This window comes from Euprymna scolopes, chromosome 19 (assembly GCF_053919585.1).
Source record: "Euprymna scolopes isolate OS-2025 chromosome 19, ASM5391958v1, whole genome shotgun sequence".
In the NCBI taxonomy this organism is placed as follows: domain Eukaryota; kingdom Metazoa; phylum Mollusca; class Cephalopoda; order Sepiida; family Sepiolidae; genus Euprymna; species Euprymna scolopes.
In genome coordinates, this window is record NC_136500.1 from 140,308,926 (window position 1) to 140,331,430 (window position 22,505).

Sequence of the window (22,505 nt, forward strand, 5' to 3'; positions counted from 1 at the left end):
GTATCGATTTTTTTAATCTTCAGGTCACTTATTTGAAAGGTAGGTAATTTTTTTTTTAATACTAACCGACATGTGATAGCACCTGCTACTTTTCAGCAAAGTTGTTACTTTGCTTCTGCCATATATAAATGCAGATCTTTCAAATAATCATATAAAAAGTTGTTTCTTATATATGCAATTTAAAAAGAAAAAAAAAAAAAAAGGAAAAATTTTTTTTACCTCGTTTTGAAGGTGGTGGCAATGCTATCCTGAGGGTTTGTTGAGCAGTGGATGTAAAGATGTCAGGTGAACGACAGGCTGCAGGTCCTAACACTCTTAAAACATAATGCATTTCTTTTGCTCCTGGGCTTCCCTGAGTAATGCCACTTATACTAGATCCAACACCAAGAGAAGCAATTTTTACAACCTGAAATTAAAATAGCATAACATGTCAACTAAAATGATTACGATAAAAATAAAACCATTTTACCTTCATCTAAATTAACTTGATATTGAAATTAAAAGATTTCGACTGCCTTTAACCTACCACTTACATAATATGGATTGATGGGTTTGCGATTGCTAATAATATTCAAGCAGCATTTTCTTTTGAAAATAATTTTTAAAATGTTTAATGTGAATAAATAGAAGACACTAAGAAAAATTCAAGTTGTCCTATTCAGACTAACATTTGTAGAAATCGTTACATTAGCAGATAAATTATGAATTTAACTGAATACCACAAGTCTGTTACAAATCACAATCTTGTAATATGATAGTTAAGTCACAGGTTCATTAACAATTGTCATATGAAGGAAAATTTTCAAGCATCAAAATTACAAATTTTAATTCTTGTCAGAAATTTCTCCTATATTAAAAAAAATCTTTGATATACATACTTATGATAGAATGAAAATATTTAAAAAATCATGTGAATTGATCAAGTTTTATTTTTATAAAGAAAATCATTTTAAGAATTTGTAAGCATTACAAAAATCTTGCAGGTTTAAATTATTAGTGAGTTATCTCCCTTGTTTGAGATTTTCAAGATGGTAACATAAGTTATTCCATTTTTTTTGCATTTTACTAAAAAATGATTTTCTTAGTTAAAAATAAAATTACTAGATTAATTTATCTCATTTTTAAAAATATATTTTCATTTCATTAAGGTATGCATATCAGAATTTTAAAAAAAAATTTTGTTTAATATAGCGGGAATCTGAACAAGATGCCAAAATTTAAATCATAACTTTAATATTTGATTTTCAAAAGTTAAACTTTCAGGTTTGTTCTGAGGCATTACAAAAAAAAAAAAAAAAAAAAAAAAAAAATGAAGTTTGTACATAAAAGTTAATGTCCATGAAAGTTCTAGGCATAAACTCATTTGTTTTACTGGAAAATTAAAACTGACAAAGTTGTACACATCTAAAAGATAAAGAACTTACCTTTTCCATACTGTATTTCAATGCGGATGGTTCTTCCAGGATGTGCCGGAAGATGAGCGTAACAAGAGACGTAAATCCTTGAAAGAGCAATGGTTGCTTCAAATGGAGTAACAGCTTCGGTCCTCCAAGTTCAGAGAACATCATGGCATATTTGTGTTCTCTAGTTAGCCTCAAGATGAGACGCAAAGCTGCACTTAGTGTGTTCGTACCCACTTGAATGGATAACATGCTGACCATAGAGCTTTAAAATAAAGAAAAAGTTTAGTTATAAATTGAATTTATGATATAGCAATTAGTTTTAAACGGTTATTTTCAGTTTAATTTTACTTGGTACTCTTAACAAAGACAAGCTATCTGGCAGGGTTAAAGGTTAGATTAATCAAATACGAGAACAGAAAGAAACAGAATGAGGAATGACATTTTAGAAGAGATCGCTCTTGTCCAGAATTTCCCCCGATATGAAAAAAATATGATGAAATGAAAATATCCAAACAATTATGTAAATTGATCAAGCAGTTTTATTTTTTTCATGGGAATTTGTAGATATTACAGCATAAATCTCGCAATTTGATTGTAGAGCTATCTCCTTTGAGATTATTTTCAAAATTGTGATGTAAGAGTCCCTCTTCTCTTATTTAAAATTTGATTTTCTCTTCGTTAAAAATAAAACTATTTGATCAATTTACACAATTTTGAAATACCATTCTTATTGTCGTGGATGCAAACATGATACAGAATTTTTTAAGGGGGAATTTTGGAAAAGAACAGAAGAGATTGCTAAATCGAGCTGGAAGTGAAGATAATATCAAGACAGGTTCTTAAACAAGATTCCGCCCTCCTTTCCCTCCCAGACGCGTTTGCTATATGTAAAACCTTAAATAAAAATATAAAATAAAAAACTATATACCAACAGTTTTATTCAGTCAGAGTTTGTTTCAAATGATTTTGATTTCAGCTTTCACAGCAGTTCAGCCTCACTTATCACATCAGAAAGATTGACTATTACAAAAAAAGCAAAGATAACACCTATTGTAAATAAGCACATCCATTATATAACTTTTGGGCAATCTTCCCTTCCCCCCCTTTTTTTTTTCAAGATAGACAAATACTTGTGGCAAGCAACCTTATATCGAGACATTAGGAAGATTTCAGGATTCTCAGACATTTTAGGAATTCACTTTTCAAATTTTCTGAAAAGATTTTTTTTGTTCACTGGATTCATAAGTTATTACATCTTTGGCATTGGATACTTTCACCCATTTTATTCTTATCCTATTCATCATGAAGCATTAATAATCAAATATCTTGGGTTCATTAATTATGAATACATCAATCACTAGATTATGTAAGGATCACACCAACTTATTGCAAACTTTGTTCAACACCTGTTATATGCTATTCGGAAAATGCTCCAAAAACAATGTTGCCCGTCTTTTTTTTTTTTTTTTTTTTCTTCTTTTTTTTAATTTATGGGACAATTTTTTTCAGGCTTATCAAAATTGGTTTATTGCTAAATTCTTAATCTCAACAGATTAAAGTTAAGCAATATTTAACCTAGTTAGTATTTATTATGGGGAGAGGGGGGTGCATTTTAATGTGTATAAATAGATACCAGCGTTGGGAGGAGTAAAACCAGCAAAAGACTGGTGTCCGCTTATGGAGATCGTACACAAGATCTGTCTTGCTATAAACAATGAATATTGAGTGTTCAGTTTAAAGAGAGGAGGAAAAGAAAAAAAATTTTTTACAACATACACAATGATTTTAGTCCTGCTCGCTTCAGTAAGTCCTACAATGACAACAATCTTCTCTGGTTTGATTTCTTCAGACGTGGAGGGTGGTGGTGGAGGAGGAGGTGGCGGCACAAGTCCTCCAGCTGCATTGCTGCTGCTGCTGCTTACAACAGTATTGCTAGGAGTGGCACTCACCGCGGCAATATTAATGCCAGATCCTTGCAAAGACTCACACACACCTGTAACAAATAATGACAATCCATTTCAGAAAATTAAGCCATCTCAATATATGAAAGTTATTTCAAATATCAATTTCTAAGTTTCTTTATGCAAATTTAAAGCAAAAATATCGAATCAGTTTTTCCAAAGATTCTTTTTTGTATCATAGCATCAAAAGAAATCCATTAAATCAGGAAGAGGAAACAAACCTGAGGTATCGACTGAATAACCTTTTGTTGGAGTTTTCTCTTTTGGTTGTTCTTTTCCAGGTAGAGCTAACATAATAGGCCGCCTGTTTCCAGTTTCTTCATTAATCTTAGGAAAAAAAAAAAAACAATTCAGGAATGATATAAAAAGAATTAAATAGCAAACGTTTAATTATTTGTAATTTAAGAGAATGAATTAACTTTAGAAAAGAAAAATGATAATTGTCCAGTTAAAAAAAAAAATTGTATAATGTATGTACCTGTGACGAAACAAAGATATTCCAAAAGCCACGTAAATTGATCAAGTAGTTACATTTTTAAATAAGAAAAATCATTTTTTTTAAAGTGACTAGCACTTAAATATATTTTAATATGTCCAGATTTTGTATATATTATTGCAGAGCCATGATTTCAAAAGTAAAAGTATTTGGGTGCCATCAGCTAGAATCGAAACCACAAGCAAAACTGTAGCATTCAAAGCTGGTGATGTTACCACTGTATCAAGGAGACACGCTTATGAAGCGATTAAAACTAAACTATGATGAATGTACAAAATGTATGATTTTACCAATTTTGACCTGTTTTGAGCCCCTTATAAACTATTTTAACTGGCTAATGACTTATAAAAAAATTCAATCATTTGAGCCTCCTAATGTCGCTCTGCAACTTAGTTTTGGAAGAGAAAGTTTGAAAATATGAAGACAAACACAGTGAGTTTCATAAATTAGATTATTTCAAGTGTTTAAGTAAATTGATCAAGTATTTACCATTTTTAGGGGTTTTTTTTAAAGCAATTAATGGAAATTCAGAGGCATTACAACAATCTCACAAGTTTGAATTGAGTTATCCCCCCTCCCCTGTCTCTGATAGTTTTCAAAATGGCGGACAAGTTGGCCGGTCTTCTGGTCTTACTCATAAAATATTAGGTTTCGTTACAGCTAAGTACACCATACAGATTTTTCTTAAATTACATGTACCATTTTTAAATGAAAATTTATCATGAAGTCACTTCTACCAACCTATATTTTTTCTGGTTAAGAGCCAGTAAAAGTAATTTTAAGACCAACACTAAAAACATTATTTTGTTAAACACAGATTATCAACTCAAAAAGTTATAGAACCAGACATACCTGTACCATGGTATTAAAATGTACAGTATATCGCCGGCGCCCAGCTTGAAATCTAGAAAAAGAAAAAAGATGAATATTAAAAGAAAAAAGAACATTTGAACATTATATATTTTCATATTTCAATGTAACCTCCTTTCCTAAACTAATGAATGGATCATTATGAATTTTGGAATGTATATTCTAAGCAACACAATGAGTAACATGGACACTTTTTTTTTTTTTTTTTTTTTTTTTTTTTAAATTAAGTGCATGTATAATCTTTTTTTTACCTTAAGGATTTTGGGTTATTTTGCAGCAAAATATTAAGCTGAACTCCTTAAAGTTGTTCAATTAGTATGTTCACGTCAGAAAATCTAGCATTTCCATTTTCAACTTATGATTTATTTAAAAGTCATTTGCTGACATTAGCTATTCAGGAATATAGCCAACTTTAATTTCAATAATATTCATTGAACTTTGGATTGTATTCATTATCAAGATTTAAAATGATACTTCCATTTAAAAATTGAAAATGGAGTTAACCATTAAAAAACAAAAACAAAAAAACACTTAATATCAGATCAGCACTTACTGGATAGCTCAAAATATGTACAGGATTTTGGCAAGGATTGTTTTATAATTGAAGATTGCCCAATACACTATCACTTTAGGACTATTTGCATAAAAAAAGCCATAAACCAACCTTGTTCAATTATTTTAAATTCAGAAAAAAAAAAATTTAAATCAGCTCAAATGATTCAAGAATATTTTTTCTAAAACCATTTTTAATAAAAAACTGATTTATCTAAACAAGAAATTTTTTTTAATTTACCCGTAAAAGGTTCAATTTGATATGATTGGATAAATGGGGGTAGGGGGTAACTTACTTGACACTAGATTCTCCACGTCGGTAGGCAACATCAATGGTCTTGTTATTGCTGACACTGTAATTACACCAGCGACCACTCCGATCATCAAACCATTTCCAAGTATGGCAGTTGGCCTAAAATGAACAGGTTTGTACCATTTATAAATTTTCAAATAACGAATTGCTCAAATTTGAAAGGGAAAAAAAAAAATATAAAACCAAAGTAACAAACTATTGAGACCTGTTGAAATTCCAATAATAAAAAAAGGTTTCAATTAGATACGTTAATGTAATTAAGAAAGGAAAATAGATTCCAAATAGATACGTTCTCCGTCTCATTGTTAACTGTTCTTTCTGGATGCATATGTCTTATATTCTACTGAACACTTGTTGCCATGGAAACTAAAGTATAACAAATGTAATATGTGGTCCTATATAATCATCTGTACAATAAGACATGTGTACCCACATACTTTTTCGGTTTAGAGAGAGGTGTAATTCTAGTAATTTTTTCTAAGGACTTGCTTCCACACTGTTTGGCTAACTCTTTATAACTACCTTACATTTGCAACACAGAGACAACCTTTTGCCAATTCAATCTTCACTCGGGAATTCTGGTTGAAAATGATTTTACCATTTGACTTGAGCACCCCTCTCCCCACCTTTCCCATCCAGCCATTCTGAACACTTTTCAGACCGGTTACTAAAAACTTTTTCAAACATCCAGTTGAAAATCCGTTTCAAGTTTTTCACACCAACATGATATGGCAAGTATATGACAGCTAGCTAGCGCAAAGAATTAACATTTAATGAAGTCTTTTTTTTTTTTTTTTTTTAACACTTTTGGGCTGCTCTCTATAGAAATGGACATTCAAAGTATCATAAATGTACACAATATTTAAATTCTCTTGAATTTAAAATTGAACAAAAAATGCTTACTTGCTTATGGACTGAAATGATGGAACTTACTCGGCCACTGTTTGTATGTAGGGTGCAAATGAAGGTTTTGTTTTTAATTTACAGTTTAGAACCAGATCATAATTTCCAGAAATTACCAAAATGCTTTACCTTTTGGCTGGGAGCAAAGTTTAATTGCTGTTCTGATACTATGCTTCATCTTTTGTTCTTAGTGAGTGAAGGAGAAATTGTTCTAGAAATTTGTCTTCATCCATAGTGTTTTTTTTCTTCTTTTTTTTACATGGGGGTTACCACTTATCAAGGCCCGGAGGCACCTCAGAGATAAGGATTATTGCGTGTACAGTAATTAATGAGATAGTATTGTAGTAATCATTAGTATTGGAGATTTGATAAAGTGTCTTACTTAAGGGGGCGGTTTGTTAGGAATTTGTTTATGTTGGATTTGAAGACATCCAAATTGTAGTCAGGTGGGAAACAGGTGAACGGAAGAGAGTTCCACAATCGTGCACTTCTGAGAAAGAAGCTCTGCTCATGGAATCTACGTTTGGATTTAGGTACAGATAAAGAGTGGGGAAAATTATTGACAGTGGTTTCAGCCAGAAGGGTGTTTCTCGTGAAAGATTGGTGAGGGGGGACGAGAGATTGGAGCTCAGACGAGCACTTGCCACGGAAATAACAATAAAACAAAGACAGGCTCACAACGTCTCTTCTGTGGGAGAGAGGCTGCAGGGAAGAGAAAAGGGCATCCCCCACTAAGCCACGAAGTCTATTTTGTACTCTGTCAAGGCAGGATAGACTGTTTTTAGCAGCTCCTGCCCAGATGTGGCAGCAATACTCCATCCTGGGACGTACTTGGCTTTTATATAGATAGAGAATTGCATCAGTAGTGAGATATCTTCTGGAGCGGTAGAACTCCACCATTTTCCCAGCGTCCCTGGCAACAGATTTAATGTAAGTGTTCCATTTAAGATCAGGAGTAAAGGTCAAACCCAGAAGCTTGTCAAAACATGGAGCCTCCCCAAGGCGAGAGCCATCGATTTCAATTGATGCCAGATGGGGAGCAGAGCGTTGATGATGTAAAGATAGAAGCTTGGTTTTAGATGCATTAAAAGTGACCAGCCACCTCTTCCCCCATTGTACCACGCGTTTAAGATCAGAGGAGAGAGAATTAGAGAGAACTTAGTCATTTACGGCCTTTGATGTGTTGCCAGAGATGGTCATGACATCAGCATAGATGTCAACGAATGATTTAAGTATGTGTTTTGGGAGATCATTGATGTAGATCAGGAAGTAGCTATGGAAAAAGTGATTTCTGTGCGCGATGGCAGCAGCACATTCAGGGGAGAACCATGGCTGGCTGTTAGGTTTTTGTTGGAATTTTTTGGATGGTATGAATCGGTCTATACCTACAATTCAATTAACCATTCTGTCAGGTTTGATACTATAGAGGACACATCCTTTTTAAACATGGAATGCAGAGGTAGGTCAGATAGGAATGTACGGAAGCTATCCCAGTCAGTCATAGAGTATCGATATACAGTACAGTGGAGAGGTACGTCTGGAGACTTATTACATTTCATTTTTATCTTAACTGCTACAACAGAGTGGTCAGAGGATCCCAGAGGAGACATGAACACAGCTCAGGGGAAGTTGTGAGGAAAAGGTCTAGAAGGCTTGCATATTGACCGGTAGTATCGGGCACACGGGTGGGTTCTTGAACAATCTGAGTGAGGTCATAGGCAATGGAAAAATCATGACAAAACCTCCCCTTGTCATCAGTTTTATTTGAGTGGGTCAGCCATTCCACATTATGGACATTGAAGTCACCGCAAATGTGAATGTTGGCTGAAGGATGAGCAGACAGGATGTGGTCAATTTTCTCAGATATGCTCTTAAAGATACTAACCCCACTGTTGTGGGGGTGATAGAGGGCAAATAGAAATGCAGTGGTGTAAGCTAGTGCAACCCAGAAGCACATATAAGGTAAATTAGGGTCTTCTCTGGAGATATCCCTACCACATGGAAAGCCATCTTTGCTGTAGGCACATATTCTATGCCCATGGCTATCTTGGGGGTCAGATTTAGATGTTAAGTTTGAGTATCCTTTAATTATGAACTCCTCTAGAGAAGTGGTTGGCCCTATGCCAGTTTCACTTAGAAAGAATGTCCGGTTTCGTCTCCTGTAATTGTGTTTCAACCTCTGGAAGGTTGGAACGTAAACCCCTGATGTTGGAAAAGGAGACCTGGTAGTAGGGGTCTACGTTGGAGGATGGGGTTCTACGTTTATGCGTGTTACATATTGGAGATTTGTCATGATTGTTGATGTTTTGGGGGTTGTGGAGTGTTTCTTTTAAGAGCTGATTCCTCATTAAAGCCTACCTTGTGTAACTGGCCTCATTGGAAAACACAGATTATCAACAATAAAAGATTTGTAAATAAAGCTAAGCATTATAAAATTAAAAGAAATATTGAATTCACAAGATGTCCTTTTGCAAAGATTGCATATACATGATCAGTATATTAAGGTTATTGATTTTTTTTTTTTTTAATACAAATTTAGCATTTTAATTTCTTAGTGTTATAAATGGCAAACTTTATAAATATAGATACAATAGCTAATAACGAGCTAGGACTACAGCATATTCTTTTCATCGTTTGTACACTCAAGTACATACCTGACACAGACATATAATCAACTGAGAACCACATTACTACATAAAAACATAAGATATCAATTGACATACCTGAGAGTCAAAACAAGGAAAAGAATATACTGTTGTCATAGCCCTACTAATAACATCTTTATTGCACTTTCATCATTAACCAGCCGTTTCACACCGTCAATTTTCTAACAATAGTTTTCAATTCTAATAATTCTAATAATGTCATAAATTCCTAAAAATTAAGGCTTTAAAAAAACAAACTGAAACTCACCAACAAAATTTCAGCTTCGGCTTTGCGTTTTGATATCACAGCAACTTTTTCGTACAAATCTAAAAGGAGCAAAAGTGGTGCCATCCATCTGAAATAAGAGAAGGGGGTAAATTTTAGGGTCAAGCAAAAGAAACTAAAAATACAATGTTAATATCATTTGGATACATACTTAACATTAGTAAACTTTAGCTTGACATGCATAGCTTAAAAGCTATATTAAACCAGAAATGATTACTTAATAAAGTTTTATATTTAAATTTTTGTATTTTTCATAAAGTTCTATTTCCTTAATGGAAGACATTTTATTAGCAAATCTAAGTCATACACAACAGAAAAAACATGATTAACGTCTCCAAGTGGATTAGCAGATTTATCTTACCAAATTTCTCAAAACTTTGAAGCGTACTAAACTTAGTTTCATGATACGCCACTGTAAATTATTGTATAGTTATGGCAATACAACAGGGTCATATACACAATATAATTTATTTCTTTTTAGCATCAAAAACATGCACAACAAAATACAGTAACACCTGGTTATAAAAGAAATAACGACTGCTATAAAAAAAAAAAAAAAAAAAAAGTACAATGAGCAAATTTAAACTGGGTAAAAATATTAGCTTTGAGTAATGTGCAAACCTGAATTATACAAGCAACTTATATTCTTTACAAACTATGAAAAATAGAAATCAACTGGGGGAAAAAAAAAGTCTTTACTTGAGGCTAACAGCTTCTTTAGGGCAACAAGAGCACAAGTATTCCTGAGTTTCCTCTAATACTTCGACTAAAAGACAAATGATGTTGCTTTCTTGTATGACTCTGGCAGTTGGTATCATCACCTCCTGAAATGAAAAAAGTCATGTCATTACTATTTGAGTAAAATATTTTTAGGTGATCAGAAATTTTTTCTTAATTACTAATTTAGTGTTGCTTTCAGATTAAATAATTTTTTTTATTAGTTAACAATTGTGAATACACCCTAGTAGTTAGCAGTAATTGTGTGATGTAGATATATTTGTTGACACTAAATTGTATGTATCAATTCATTTTTTTTTTTCATATAGTCCGGCTTCCTTTCAACATTTCTTTCACAAAAAATCATTTATGAATCAAAATCATGAACTGCAATGCTGTACAGCTAGTGTTACGATGATTGTGAAAGAAAAATTGTTCTCATACACTAAAAAGTTTGAGTCAGATTTCAGATTCCAAAACCTGTTTAAAACAAGTTTCCTTTGCTAGTACTAATGATAAATATTCTTTCAAACTACTTGTAATGGTGTTTACTGTTACAAATAGTTTGAAAGAATATCAATTTAGATTTAAAAAAAAAAAAAAAAAAAACAGCATGGGAAGAAATGTAACAGTAAAAATGACATAAGTGGCTAAAAAAAGTGCAAGGTTTTTATAGAAATGTATAAAAATATAAATGTTTAAAAATAAAATATGTATTAGATAAGTTTGAAGCCAAAACAACGCATTATTACAAAAACAGATTGTTTGAAATTTATAAATATATTTCAAGATACACTTCATCAGTATGTCTTTTTTTTTTTTTTTTTTTGCCATGTTGTAAGCTGGAGTATAGAATCAGTAGAAGTGTTGTTTTTACAGTAGCCTTTTCAAATGTCGGAACGGTGCGTTGGCCACACAGAAAAAAAGACATACTGATGATAAAGTGTATCTTTGAAATATGTTTATAAATTTCAAACAAAATAAATGTCTCTTGTAATGCGTTGTTTTGGCTTCAAACGTATCAAATAACGTATTTGCCGATAGATTTTCAACAGATATCATTTTGAAGCCTGAACCTCCAGACGACAAATATCGAAAAATTGGTCAAAAAACAATTCCTTCAACCTCAACGGAACACTTTTCTACAAGGAGGAGTAGCAAAAAAAAAAAAAAAATAAAAAATAAAAAAAATCGCTCCTTCATTTTCTCTCCTACAACGATGGCATGATATTTGACCTAGAAAACGTTAATATTAGTTTAAACCACCTGCTGTTTTTTTTTTTTTTTTTTTTTACATTTAATTTTATCAGTTCTGTCTCTTTAGTGTTGGGGTAACAGGTCAGACTTTTTTCCGTTAAGGCTTTGGGTTCGAGCCCACCTCCCTACCAGAATTTTTATTTTTTTTAATTTTTTTTTTTTAATTATCTACCCCCCCCCCTCAACACTCATCCCCAAACACCTGCACAACCCCGCTAGTCTATATATGTAAAAAGGCAAAATATATGCGCATGTATGTTTGTATGTCTGCCAAAAACTTTGACATGACAAACACTGGCAAAAATCGGTATCGTTTGAAAGGTCAGTCTCTCAGACGACAAATATCCAAAAACATTAATTCTATGCTGTCAACTGACCCCCCTCCCCGTTTTCCCTCCTTTGCATTACAAGGTCAAGCCTGCCTGCTTACCCCCCCCTCCAATCAGGCGGCCTACTACATTTTTTTTTTTTCTCAATTTTCAATATCCTTATCTCCATACAAGGCAGAGTGTGTTTGTGTTTAAAAACATGGAGGTGCAGTTTTTGTGTCAACATTTTTGCAAGTCACATGCCTACTAGTCATAACGTACGTTTATAAAACATTATTTCGAAGGCCCATGACGTCATAAGTTGCCATGGCTGAGACAGCATATTTGCTTTTTTTTTTTTTTTTTTTTTTAACCTCCTTTTCCTCTTTCACGTTACAGGTTCAAACCTGCCTTCTGCTTTTTTTTTTTTTTTTTTTAATGCTAAATGCTTTCACAGGTACTTGCTATTCTGATGAAAAGTTATTTTAGGGCTAGGGGTTGGTTGCTCAATAGCCTAAGTATACCAACTCAGAGTACCCCCCCACTAGTTGTATCTACATCTGAAAAATACCAGAGATGTCCTCAATCACAACTAATACAACTTAAAATTTTGGTAGTTGTCAATATTTAAATATTACAGTTATCGAGAATCAACAAAAAGTAAAATGCAATTTGAATAAAGAAATTTTTACTGATTGATGTAGCAACTGAATAAGTTTATATGTTTGAAGTTGAAGACAAAGATACAATCTTTATGAAAACACCAAACTTGGAAAATATTGTACATAAAAAAAAAAAATCATGTAAACTGATCAAATAATTTATACAGAAAATTTGTAAGCGATTAATGGAAATTCGCAGGTATTATGACAAATCTTTCAAATTTGACTCAAGTTGGACCCCTTTTATTTTAGAATAGTTAAAAAAAAAAAACGAAAACACAGCCGCTTTTCTGTTACTCAAAATTTGATTTTATTTAAAAATAAAACTACTTGATCAATTTATGTGATTTTTGGAATATATTTTCATTTTGTTATGAGTATATACATGATGCAGATTTGTTTTTAGTAGGGAGGGAGATTTTGGACATGAACCAAAAATAATTTTTTCACAATGACTTTTACAAAATATTTTCCATTCTTGATTGAATCTAAAGAGACGACAACATAAAATCTGAATAGATTTTGTCACGTGATGCATGTTACTTACTTCACAAAGTAAACTGAGCAAATGAAGCCGTGCACCAAATGCGGTGGTTTTGGTGGATTCTAACACAGACTTGACATCTTCACATTTCCGTTCAGCTGCTGAATGAACATCTTGAGAAATCTGTTTACCAAGCTGGAAAATCTGCAAGTAAGAAAAAAAAAAAAAAAAAAAAAAAAAAAAAAAATTAAAATCTACATTCAATATAAAATTTATATAAAGCAGGTACAAGGTCAAAAAATTTCAGAATTTCTAATCTGTTTAATTAGGCACTTTTATAACAATGTTGCATGAAGCTAAACTACTTAGAAAATCCCCTGCATTTACTATAAAAGCATAATAGGATTAAAAATGTAGTTTTTGATCAGAATTCCTCTATAGTAAAAAATAAAAAACTTGATGGAACTTGCGATGTAAAGAAAATACCCCCCCCCCCCCCAAATCAGAAACTGAAAATTTTTAAGAGATGAGACATTTGCTCTCCCGTTACTTAAAACTTTATTCTCTTATTTAAAACTAAAACCACTTTATCAATATACATGATTTTGGAATTTTCATTTTGCCATCGGTACATACCTCATACAGATTTTTATTTTTATATAGTGATAATTCTGAACAATAACCAAAAATGTAACCAGAATATTCAATGGAATTATATAATTAATGATATAATCAGCAGGTTAAATTTTGTCATGCCTACAGAAAACAGCTAGTTTCAAGCAACAACTCTATACTGCACCAGGAGGTGAAGGGTCAGGATTAAATCTTGTAGTAGGCCAACAATTGAAGATAAAAACATTAAGCAACAGATAACCAGATTTTCAACTGGTTATCTGTGCATAGGAAGAACACAAACACTCACCTCGTTGGTTAAAGTTTCCAGCATATTTTTCCTTAATTCACTGCCAGCATACTGGGACACAACCAGAACAAGATCACAAATTCTATATACAGTTTCTGGTAACTTGTCCAGTAATGACAAACAACCTGAACAAAAAATAAAAATGCTTTTTTAAATATCAAATCCAAAATATTTTTGTTATGTTGTTGACAACTTTGCAAAGTCTTCAACAGGATAGAGTCAAAAATAGTAAAACTGAACTTCATGAAATATACATGTAACCAGTGGCGTAGCATCAGTTTTTGCCACCCGGGGCGGTCGTATAATTTGCCGCCATATGATTAGCTGTTTTGCACGGCTCATTTTTGATAGAAGGTAGTTTTTTATGAGCTTCAGTTTCGAGAAAGAGCACTCAAAGCTGGCAACGCTAATAGCTCGGGTAAGGAAAATGTACAGCAAGATTACAATATTAGGGACGGATTCCCAAAGTGGTATTTCTGTATAAAGTTCAAGAGGTCCATTGACTGTCTTTTCCTGGAGCTTTCACAAAATACTGTAATCTGTTCCTTTCGGCAAATAATTTATCTATCTATATCTTCGTCAACTTCACAAAGCTGACAATCAATTATTATCAAACAGATTTGACGGTGTAAGAAAAGCGTATTTACTTGCAAGATTGTGAACTTGTTGACATCTGCAAGATATTTCCTCAGTCAACCTGTCTATGAAAGACAGCATTTCCAGTCTCAACTCAGTATCAAACCCCAGTGCTGCATCAATCAATCGTTCACCACCTATTCGTTTCTTTTTGCGGATACGAAGCTCATGCTTATCCCCATTTCAGAGCAGAGTTTTTTTTTTTTTACTCATCTATTGCAGTGTCCACCATCTTTTCTCTATTCTGGAGAAGGCAATCTCTTAACGTTGTCAGCCCGACAGAACTTTGTTGCGGATCCATCCCCTTTTCTCAATACTTCTTGACATCATTGATTTCTGAGAGAATAGTTTTCCAAAGGCTCAGAAACAAAAGAAACAATATCGAGTTGAGAATTAAAAATGCATTTGATTCTGTGGTTGCATTTTCTCCTGTGAGCTGTTCCAGGACAATGACGACTTCCAATAATTTTTTTACATTTACAGCATTTGCTCGACTACTCCATCTAGTTTCCATAGTCCGCTTGATACTTAGACCGGTCAACTGAATCAAGACGTCCCAACGATGTGTAGATGCAGGAAAAAAAAAAAAAAAAAACGAGAATAACCGGTCCAGTATGCAAAAAATTGTAACAGAGTGAACTGCTACAGAAACGGCATGTACACAAGCCAGAGTTAATGAATGGTTAGGGCTTTTGGGTTTATTTCAGAGATTCGTTTCTGCACACCCTGCCATAATAGCAGCATTGTCAAATGCCCGGCCAATACGCTTTTTTCGCTGATATTTTCGAAAGCCATCCGCTCTTTTCGATTGTCTAGGCTTAATTAAAACCTACGTCACTCCCGGTTTGATGGTGGTCGTAACAGCAAAGACGCCATGTTTTTTTCCTCCTTCACGGTACTGGTTCGAGCCTGCCTTCCTACTACCACTTTTTTTTTGGCTCAACATACACCTCCAAACACCCGGGCAACGCCGGGCTGAAATGCTAGTATATATATATATATATATATATTACACACACACATCTATGCAGATATACACCTAGGGGATCAGATAAAAGGACACCGGGCAAAACCCACCATCTAATTAAAGCAAAAAGCAGATCAAATCTCAAATGAATCAAAAACATTAAAAATCACTTTTTATATTTTTATTTTAATTTGATTAAATTTAGGAAAATTAGACACCGGGGAACTAATTTTGACAAGGTATAAAAATTAAGCATCTACAGAATAAATGTAAATTGAAAACAGAGTTTAAGACAATTCTTGGAGAGGATATAGTTTTAAATAGGATTCAAGTGCCTCTCACAGAAATATACATATTTTTAAATATTTACTCTTGTTTGAAAGCAAGTCGATTTTTCTAAGTTAGGTTTGCGTTTTAAGGAGATTTTTCTTGTACCATCTGTTACAATTATATATTAATAAAAAAGTTAAAAAATTTAAATCCTATTACCAGTATTACTTTATGATAAATTTCAGTTTAATCATAAATACGTCAGTGATTATAAATTTTTGTTAATAGTTTGAAAAACATCAATTACTCTGTGATCGTTTTAAACTTTACAGGAATTCGGCAGTATTTAAACTATCAAATAGAAAGCCACTTGAATAGTATTTGAGGTGTAGCGCTTAGTTCCCATTTAAAATTATATCCTCTGATATGACTATCATAAAATCTGTTTACAGTCGATTTCTATTCCGTACTTGCTTAATGTTTCTACAGTTCCAAAATTACGTAATTTTCTGTTGCATCATTTAATTATTAATCATGTTTGAAAGTATTTTTCTAGACAAAAATGTTTTAATTCTTTAACATTTTTTGGAACATGTAAATCAACTGCTTTCTTTGAAAAGTTACCTAGAGAATTTATGCATTTTTTTTTAAACTTTGTTTTACAAATAAAATAAATTTACATCATATTTTGATGTTATTATAATTTTAGTTTTAGTGATAATTTCAAAACAATATTTATCATTAGTACTAATAATGAAAGATTAAATTAAAAATTTAAAACAATCGGTTTTTGAATCATAAATTAGGGATACATTTTTCCGATTCCTTCAAAAGTTCCGATTTTTTGTTAACTTATTTATTTTTTCTATTTTCACCTCAAAATGCTGCCCCTGCCATGTGCCGCTCGTAAAATAAGGATACATTTTTCCAATTCCAATACCTCCAAAAGTTCGGATTTTTCTACAACCTTTTCGGTATAAAATTTTAACTTGTTTTGTTAGCTTTTATTTATTTTTAAAATGCTTTTTCCAATTTTTAACCTGTCAAAATGCCGCCCCTATCTTGTGCCGCTCATAAAATAGGGATACATTTTTCTTGATTTAGATATCTCTAAAAGTCCCGATGTTTTACAACCTTTTTGGTATAAAATTTCATATTTTTTTGTTAGCTTTCATTTATTCTTATTTTTTTTACCCTCTCAAAATGCCCACCCGCCTGCTTGCTACACCACTGCATGTAACCATAATATTACATTGTATTTAGTAGAATATTATGTAATAGTATTGAAACTTAGAACCAATTGACTGCCCATACGAAAAGCTTGGCTAAATTCTGATTTATACAGACTTAAAATTCTAGTTGACAACAAATATCTTAAAAAATCGGTTACCCCCCCCACCCCTCCCTTAAGAAAAAAAAAAAAAAAAAAAAGATAAGTTTTGATTACCTGGCAGTGCATTAGCCGAGAAATCAGCCAGGACACATGGATCCAACGGATCTTCTTTATGCTGATTTTCTTCATCCGGATCATTTAACTTGGCAACTTTTTTCTGATTTTCATCCTGAAGAAAAATTGAATGCTTATTTTGTAGACGAGAAAAACAAACATTGAGTCTTGACAGGGAAAGACTGTATATTTGCACCAGCCTGTCACAAGATTTAGCTTGAAATAGTATTTTTTTTATCTAAACTGTTGGAATAATTAGAAAAAATCTTTTTTGGAATGAGAGGGAGGGAGGGGGGTACCTATTTTCCAATAGGAAAAACTAGCAGGACTCTTTAACCATCATTGCCTGGCGGAAGCCCCAGTTGCAAAAAATAAATTACGGTCGTTGGTGGCCACTGCTGTCCTGAACAAATGCGGACAGTGGTGGCTGTGGCTGAAAAGAAATAATTTGGCTTTCACTGGTGAGTAGTGATGGTTTGGGTTCATAACATACAGATACTTTTTGACTTTAAAAAAGCAATTAAGGGAATGCAGAAATCAGTATGAATTAATAAAATTAAGAAAAATGGTACATTAGAATAATAATGGAAAGTATAGACAGAAGTTTTAGAGGTTAGGAATTCTCACTGAATGAACGGTTTAGAGTGATCGAAATTAGTGGTAGCAGTTCTGTTTCTGTTTATTGTTCAGGTCTTCCTCTGCTTTTCAACTCTTCGACCAATAGTAGTAAATTGAATTCCAGTTTTATGTTTTTTTTTTTTAACGTTTAAAACAATTACGATCTTTTTCACTTCACGGAGTAGTGTCATGTTAAGAACAGTATTCAGATTTTTTTTTTTTTTTGGGGGGGGGGGGATAATTCCAAATTCAACTCATAATTCTTATCAGCATATCCACCCACAAATGTTATTTAAAAAATAAAAAAATAAATAAATAAATAAAACAAAAAAATAGATAAAAAAATTAAGAAAAATTATGGGGAGGGGCGGTAAGAAAGAAATCGATTTCTTTATCGCGTGTGCTTACAAACCCGGCAGCTAGTGAATTACACTGTATGATACAGGTCTATATCTCTATAAGTACTTGTCTCCACAAAATTTGAATGAGATTTTCTTAGTCGGCCTAGTAGAAAACCTGCAAAAGTTGCCATTCTATTAAAAAAAATTTTTTTTTAAAAAACTGGAGGTGGACCTAATGTACAAATTTACCCACTCCACCCACCCAAAAAGGAAAAAAAGTTAACGTGCGCACAACTTCAAGAATTAGTCCAAAAAAGAAATTTAATACACCATTGAATCCAATTCGCTAATTATTGAAATTTACGTTAAAACTGTAAGGTAGGTGTGGGAGGGGGTGGGGCAAACTTTGAAACACACCGATAGATCTGTCAATTGAGGTAAGCGCAAATCGGAAAATCTCTAAACGGTTTGACAAAATACATCATATTAACTTAAAGTTATTTGCCAACATATGCCATAAAAAAAACAAAGTCAACGGATGAAAAAGTTTACAAAAATATTTTATTATAAGGGTGGTGAAAAAATAAAAATATAATTAGCTATAAAAATAGTTAAACAGTTGTGGATATTTCACATAGGAGGGGAAGGGGAGGTGTATACCGCAAGAGAATTCAGTAGCTAAGATTGCCGAAACATTTATTTTTTTAAAATCGTATATAAATTCTAGTAATTCTCATTGGCTGATCTCTGAATATTCTCATATTACGGAATTCTATTCTTATCTATATAAACGAACAGTTAAAATAAAAAAATTTTAAAAAATGGTGTCACTAAGAAACATTTGGCACTTTTTAAACCTGCGCAATCTATTACGATCGTCGCATTCATAATAGATTGCGCAGGTTTAAAAAGTGAGAGAAGAGGAGAGCAAGTGAGAGGGAGTTGGAAAATTTTTTGTAATGCTTATTTACATGTAAACTACTGATTAAATAGATAATTAAATATCTAAAAAGAACTTGCAGTTTGTAATCTAATGAATGTGCTTGTAGAGTATTTTTGTCAACAATGCATTGTGTTCCTCTTTTTCCTGTATCATGCACGCGACCAAATTCCCCTCCCAGTTATGGAAATGAGGGGGGGGGGTCCATGACGACCAGTGATACTAGTAAATACTACCATAAAAAGCAAAAATTCTTTTTCTTTGGTAACGCATGATGACTGGAACACATGAAAGACATGTCAATGTAAACAAAGTAATCTGACAAAAATAAATTTAAAAAAAATGTAAATACATTATAAGTTTACTGAATATCTATATATACATTAAATATTTTTTTTTCTTTGTTGCAATAGTTATAAAAGCAGATGGTGTTTCTGTCAGGCCCATCACTGGGCAAATGTTTCTTAGTGACGCCATTTTTTTTTTTTTAATAACTGTTTGTTTATATAGAGAAGAATAGAATTCCATAATATGAGAATATTCAGAGCTCAGCCAGTGAGAATTACCAGAATTTTAGAAAGGAGAAATTTTTTTTGAAGCAGGAAATGGAAAGATAAATGGTATGTCTGAGTTTATGATTCAGTTATGAAGGCTGCCAGGAAAATATAGTTATAAAGTGTATATTTCTTCCCGGTGATGACTGTGGCAGTATGAGGACTTTAGATATAGAAGGAAAAATAAGAACTACTTCCTCTACAGATGGTGTGAAGCTGATGTATGCACATATGTGGTTTTTGTAGTAATCCAAAAATTACACTATGGGTAAATAATTTAGATTTTAAAAGAATCAAGAATTTAGAACAAAATGGTAATTAGAACAATCTGGAAATAAGTTACAAGATTACTTTCAATATAGTGATGCAAGACAATCTCTAGAAACAAGGGTGATAATTCAAGCTTGCAAGATTTTTCTTGTAATGCATATGAATTGGCTAAAAAAAATAAATTTTCTTAAAAGTACTTGATTAATTTACATTATTTTTGGAATATGACATTTTTATCATGGATATGTATATCACAAATTTTTCTTTATTTTTTAATATAAAAAGAATTCTAAAAAAAAATTTTTTTACTGAAAATTAGTTTTGAAATAAGGTTTTCAATCACAACATTTAAAGGTTCAAATTATAGCGCTTCTTCATTTACCTAATTTGTAGCTGCAAATTGCAACACAAATTTCCATTTTTAATTTGATGCTTTCGTCTGTTTATCCACTCCTTAAAAATGGTGCATTAATGATAGAATGCAGCAGTGTCCTAATAAATCCTATTAACCTCATTTTAATCAATCTCATAACAGCTAGATACAACTGTTTAACTAAAAGGATTTAGTTGAATCAGGACATGTTTAAATATGAACAACCACCTTGAAGTGCTGATGACCAAGAAACTGGGTATATTCTTAAAAGGACCCCCCCCCATCCTCCTCCTATACACATCCTGAACAAGCCCCAATTAACCTTGATTAGTTACATAACTTTTCATTAATTTCTATCTACATTTCAATTATATTGTGAATTTTAGACAGTTTCCATTCTATACATAAAGAAATTTGTTAAGTAAATTTTTAAAAATATAAACAGCAAAATCAACAATAGAAACATGGATCTGTTTAAAAATAGAAAAGTCCTCTCAAAAATCACCTACCTGGTCAGTTGACATGACAACATTTTCTCCAAGAGACATAGCAATTGCTCGCATCATTTGATCTTCTTCAGACATATCAAGATCTTGACTTTGCTAGAAATGGAGACAAAAAATGCATATTACATATAATAAATCTTAACTACAGTAAAAAATAAATTCCCTTCACATAAAAACAGTTAAAAAAAAATTCAGATATTGTAGCTTGATATTTTAAAGCAATTAAATTTTTTTTAATTTTTACATGCATTCATACGATTTACCATTTTCTATTTTTTAGCTGTATAAAAGAAAATTGTCTCAAATCTGACTAAAAAAATATTGCGTTATATTTTTATTCTTTTTAACTATAAAAGTTCCTTACCAATAATTTTTATAGGTAAAAAATGTTTTGCACATTAAGAAATCACAATGTGAGAACAGATTTTTAATTCAACTTTCAAATTTTTAAAAAGTGCATTCATTTGAGGATTCCGATTTCTGATGAATATTTAATAGCAAATATAAAATAAAAAATCTATAAATGAGAAGCATAACATATGTAGTCTAATAGTTTTATTAATAGTTTTAAGATTACAAGTGAAAGATTTCACATATTTGTAAAGATTGGGGAAGGAGTGACAAGACCACCGTTCTCTAGCGCTTCATATTAGAAACTTCAACATACCTAATTAAGATTTATCACAGATATTGTATCTTACTTTTCTTGAAATAATTTTTTTGGTAGTCTTATTTGTGTCACATTTTCGAACAGCAGAAATGTAGAGGCAATAGTTCTCGTCAATCATCAACAGAATGCGCAAACAAACGTCGAGTAGATGTTACTAATAATGAATGGGGAGTGAAATGTTAAGTGTTGCATGTGCAGACAAGTGGCAAGACAGAATATTAAAATCTGATTATGATCTGCAGAATTTACTAGTGATAGTCGAGGTGTACAAATAAAAAAATCCATTAAGAAAGCACTTACACTGCTCGTCATTGCAGTTGGGATATGGGTAAGGATATAATCTGTAGCTTGCTCTAGAGTTACAGTATGCAGGAGCGATTCCATAGCATGTTCACGACTGAAGCCCATGTCTATCAACTGAAATAAGAAATTAAGGAATAAAGAAACCAAATATAATTAAACAGAAGGATGTGGGGGTGAAAAAAGAATGCACACAAAGAAGAAAAAAAAAAAGAAAAAAAAAACTAAAGGACCGAGTGTATTCCATTACATTTCCAGCCAATTACTGAGTGTATTCCATTACATTTCCGGCCAATTACTGAGTGTATTCCATTACATTTCCAGCCAATTACTGAGTGTATTCCATTACATTTCCAGCCAATTACTGAGTGTATTCCATTACATTTCCAGCCAATTACTGAGTGTATTCCATTACATTTCCAGCCAATTACTGAGTGTATTCCATTACATTTCCAGCCAATTACTGAGTGTATTCCATTACATTTCCAGCCAATTACTGAGTGTATTCCATTACATTTCCAGCCAATTACTGAGTGTATTCCATTACATTTCCGGCCAATTACTGAGTGTATTCCATTACATTTCCGGCCAATTACTGAGTGTATTCCATTACATTTCCGGCCAATTACTGAGTGTATTCCATTACATTTCCAGCCAATTACTGAGTGTATTCCATTACATTTCCAGCCAATTACTGAGTGTATTCCATTACATTTCCAGCCAATTACTGAGTGTATTCCATTACATTTCCAGCCAATTACTGAGTGTATTCCATTACATTTCCGGCCAATTACTGAGTGTATTCCATTACATTTCCGGCCAATTACTGAGTGT

At 32.4% G+C, this 22,505-nt stretch overlaps 1 protein-coding gene across 6 annotated transcripts in view; it reads right to left on the minus strand.

Moving 5' to 3' along the window:
• Window positions 1-22,505, minus strand: part of LOC145240003 (E3 ubiquitin-protein ligase HUWE1-like) — a 232,954-nt gene that overhangs the window by 88,424 nt on the left and 122,025 nt on the right. For all 6 annotated transcript variants that reach the window (XM_080103595.1, XM_080103593.1, XM_080103591.1 and 3 more), the window contains exons 33-45: window positions 21,672-21,788; window positions 20,705-20,797; window positions 17,100-17,214; window positions 13,780-13,904; window positions 12,921-13,061; window positions 10,129-10,253; window positions 9,412-9,499; window positions 5,579-5,694; window positions 4,713-4,764; window positions 3,586-3,691; window positions 3,180-3,396; window positions 1,425-1,665; window positions 220-406 (exon numbers count right to left, since the gene is read on the minus strand). In XM_080103595.1, the coding sequence (XP_079959721.1) occupies window positions 220-406; window positions 1,425-1,665; window positions 3,180-3,396; window positions 3,586-3,691; window positions 4,713-4,764; window positions 5,579-5,694; window positions 9,412-9,499; window positions 10,129-10,253; window positions 12,921-13,061; window positions 13,780-13,904; window positions 17,100-17,214; window positions 20,705-20,797; window positions 21,672-21,788 (1,723 nt within the window). The remainder of the gene's footprint in view (window positions 1-219; window positions 407-1,424; window positions 1,666-3,179; window positions 3,397-3,585; window positions 3,692-4,712; window positions 4,765-5,578; window positions 5,695-9,411; window positions 9,500-10,128; window positions 10,254-12,920; window positions 13,062-13,779; window positions 13,905-17,099; window positions 17,215-20,704; window positions 20,798-21,671; window positions 21,789-22,505) is intronic.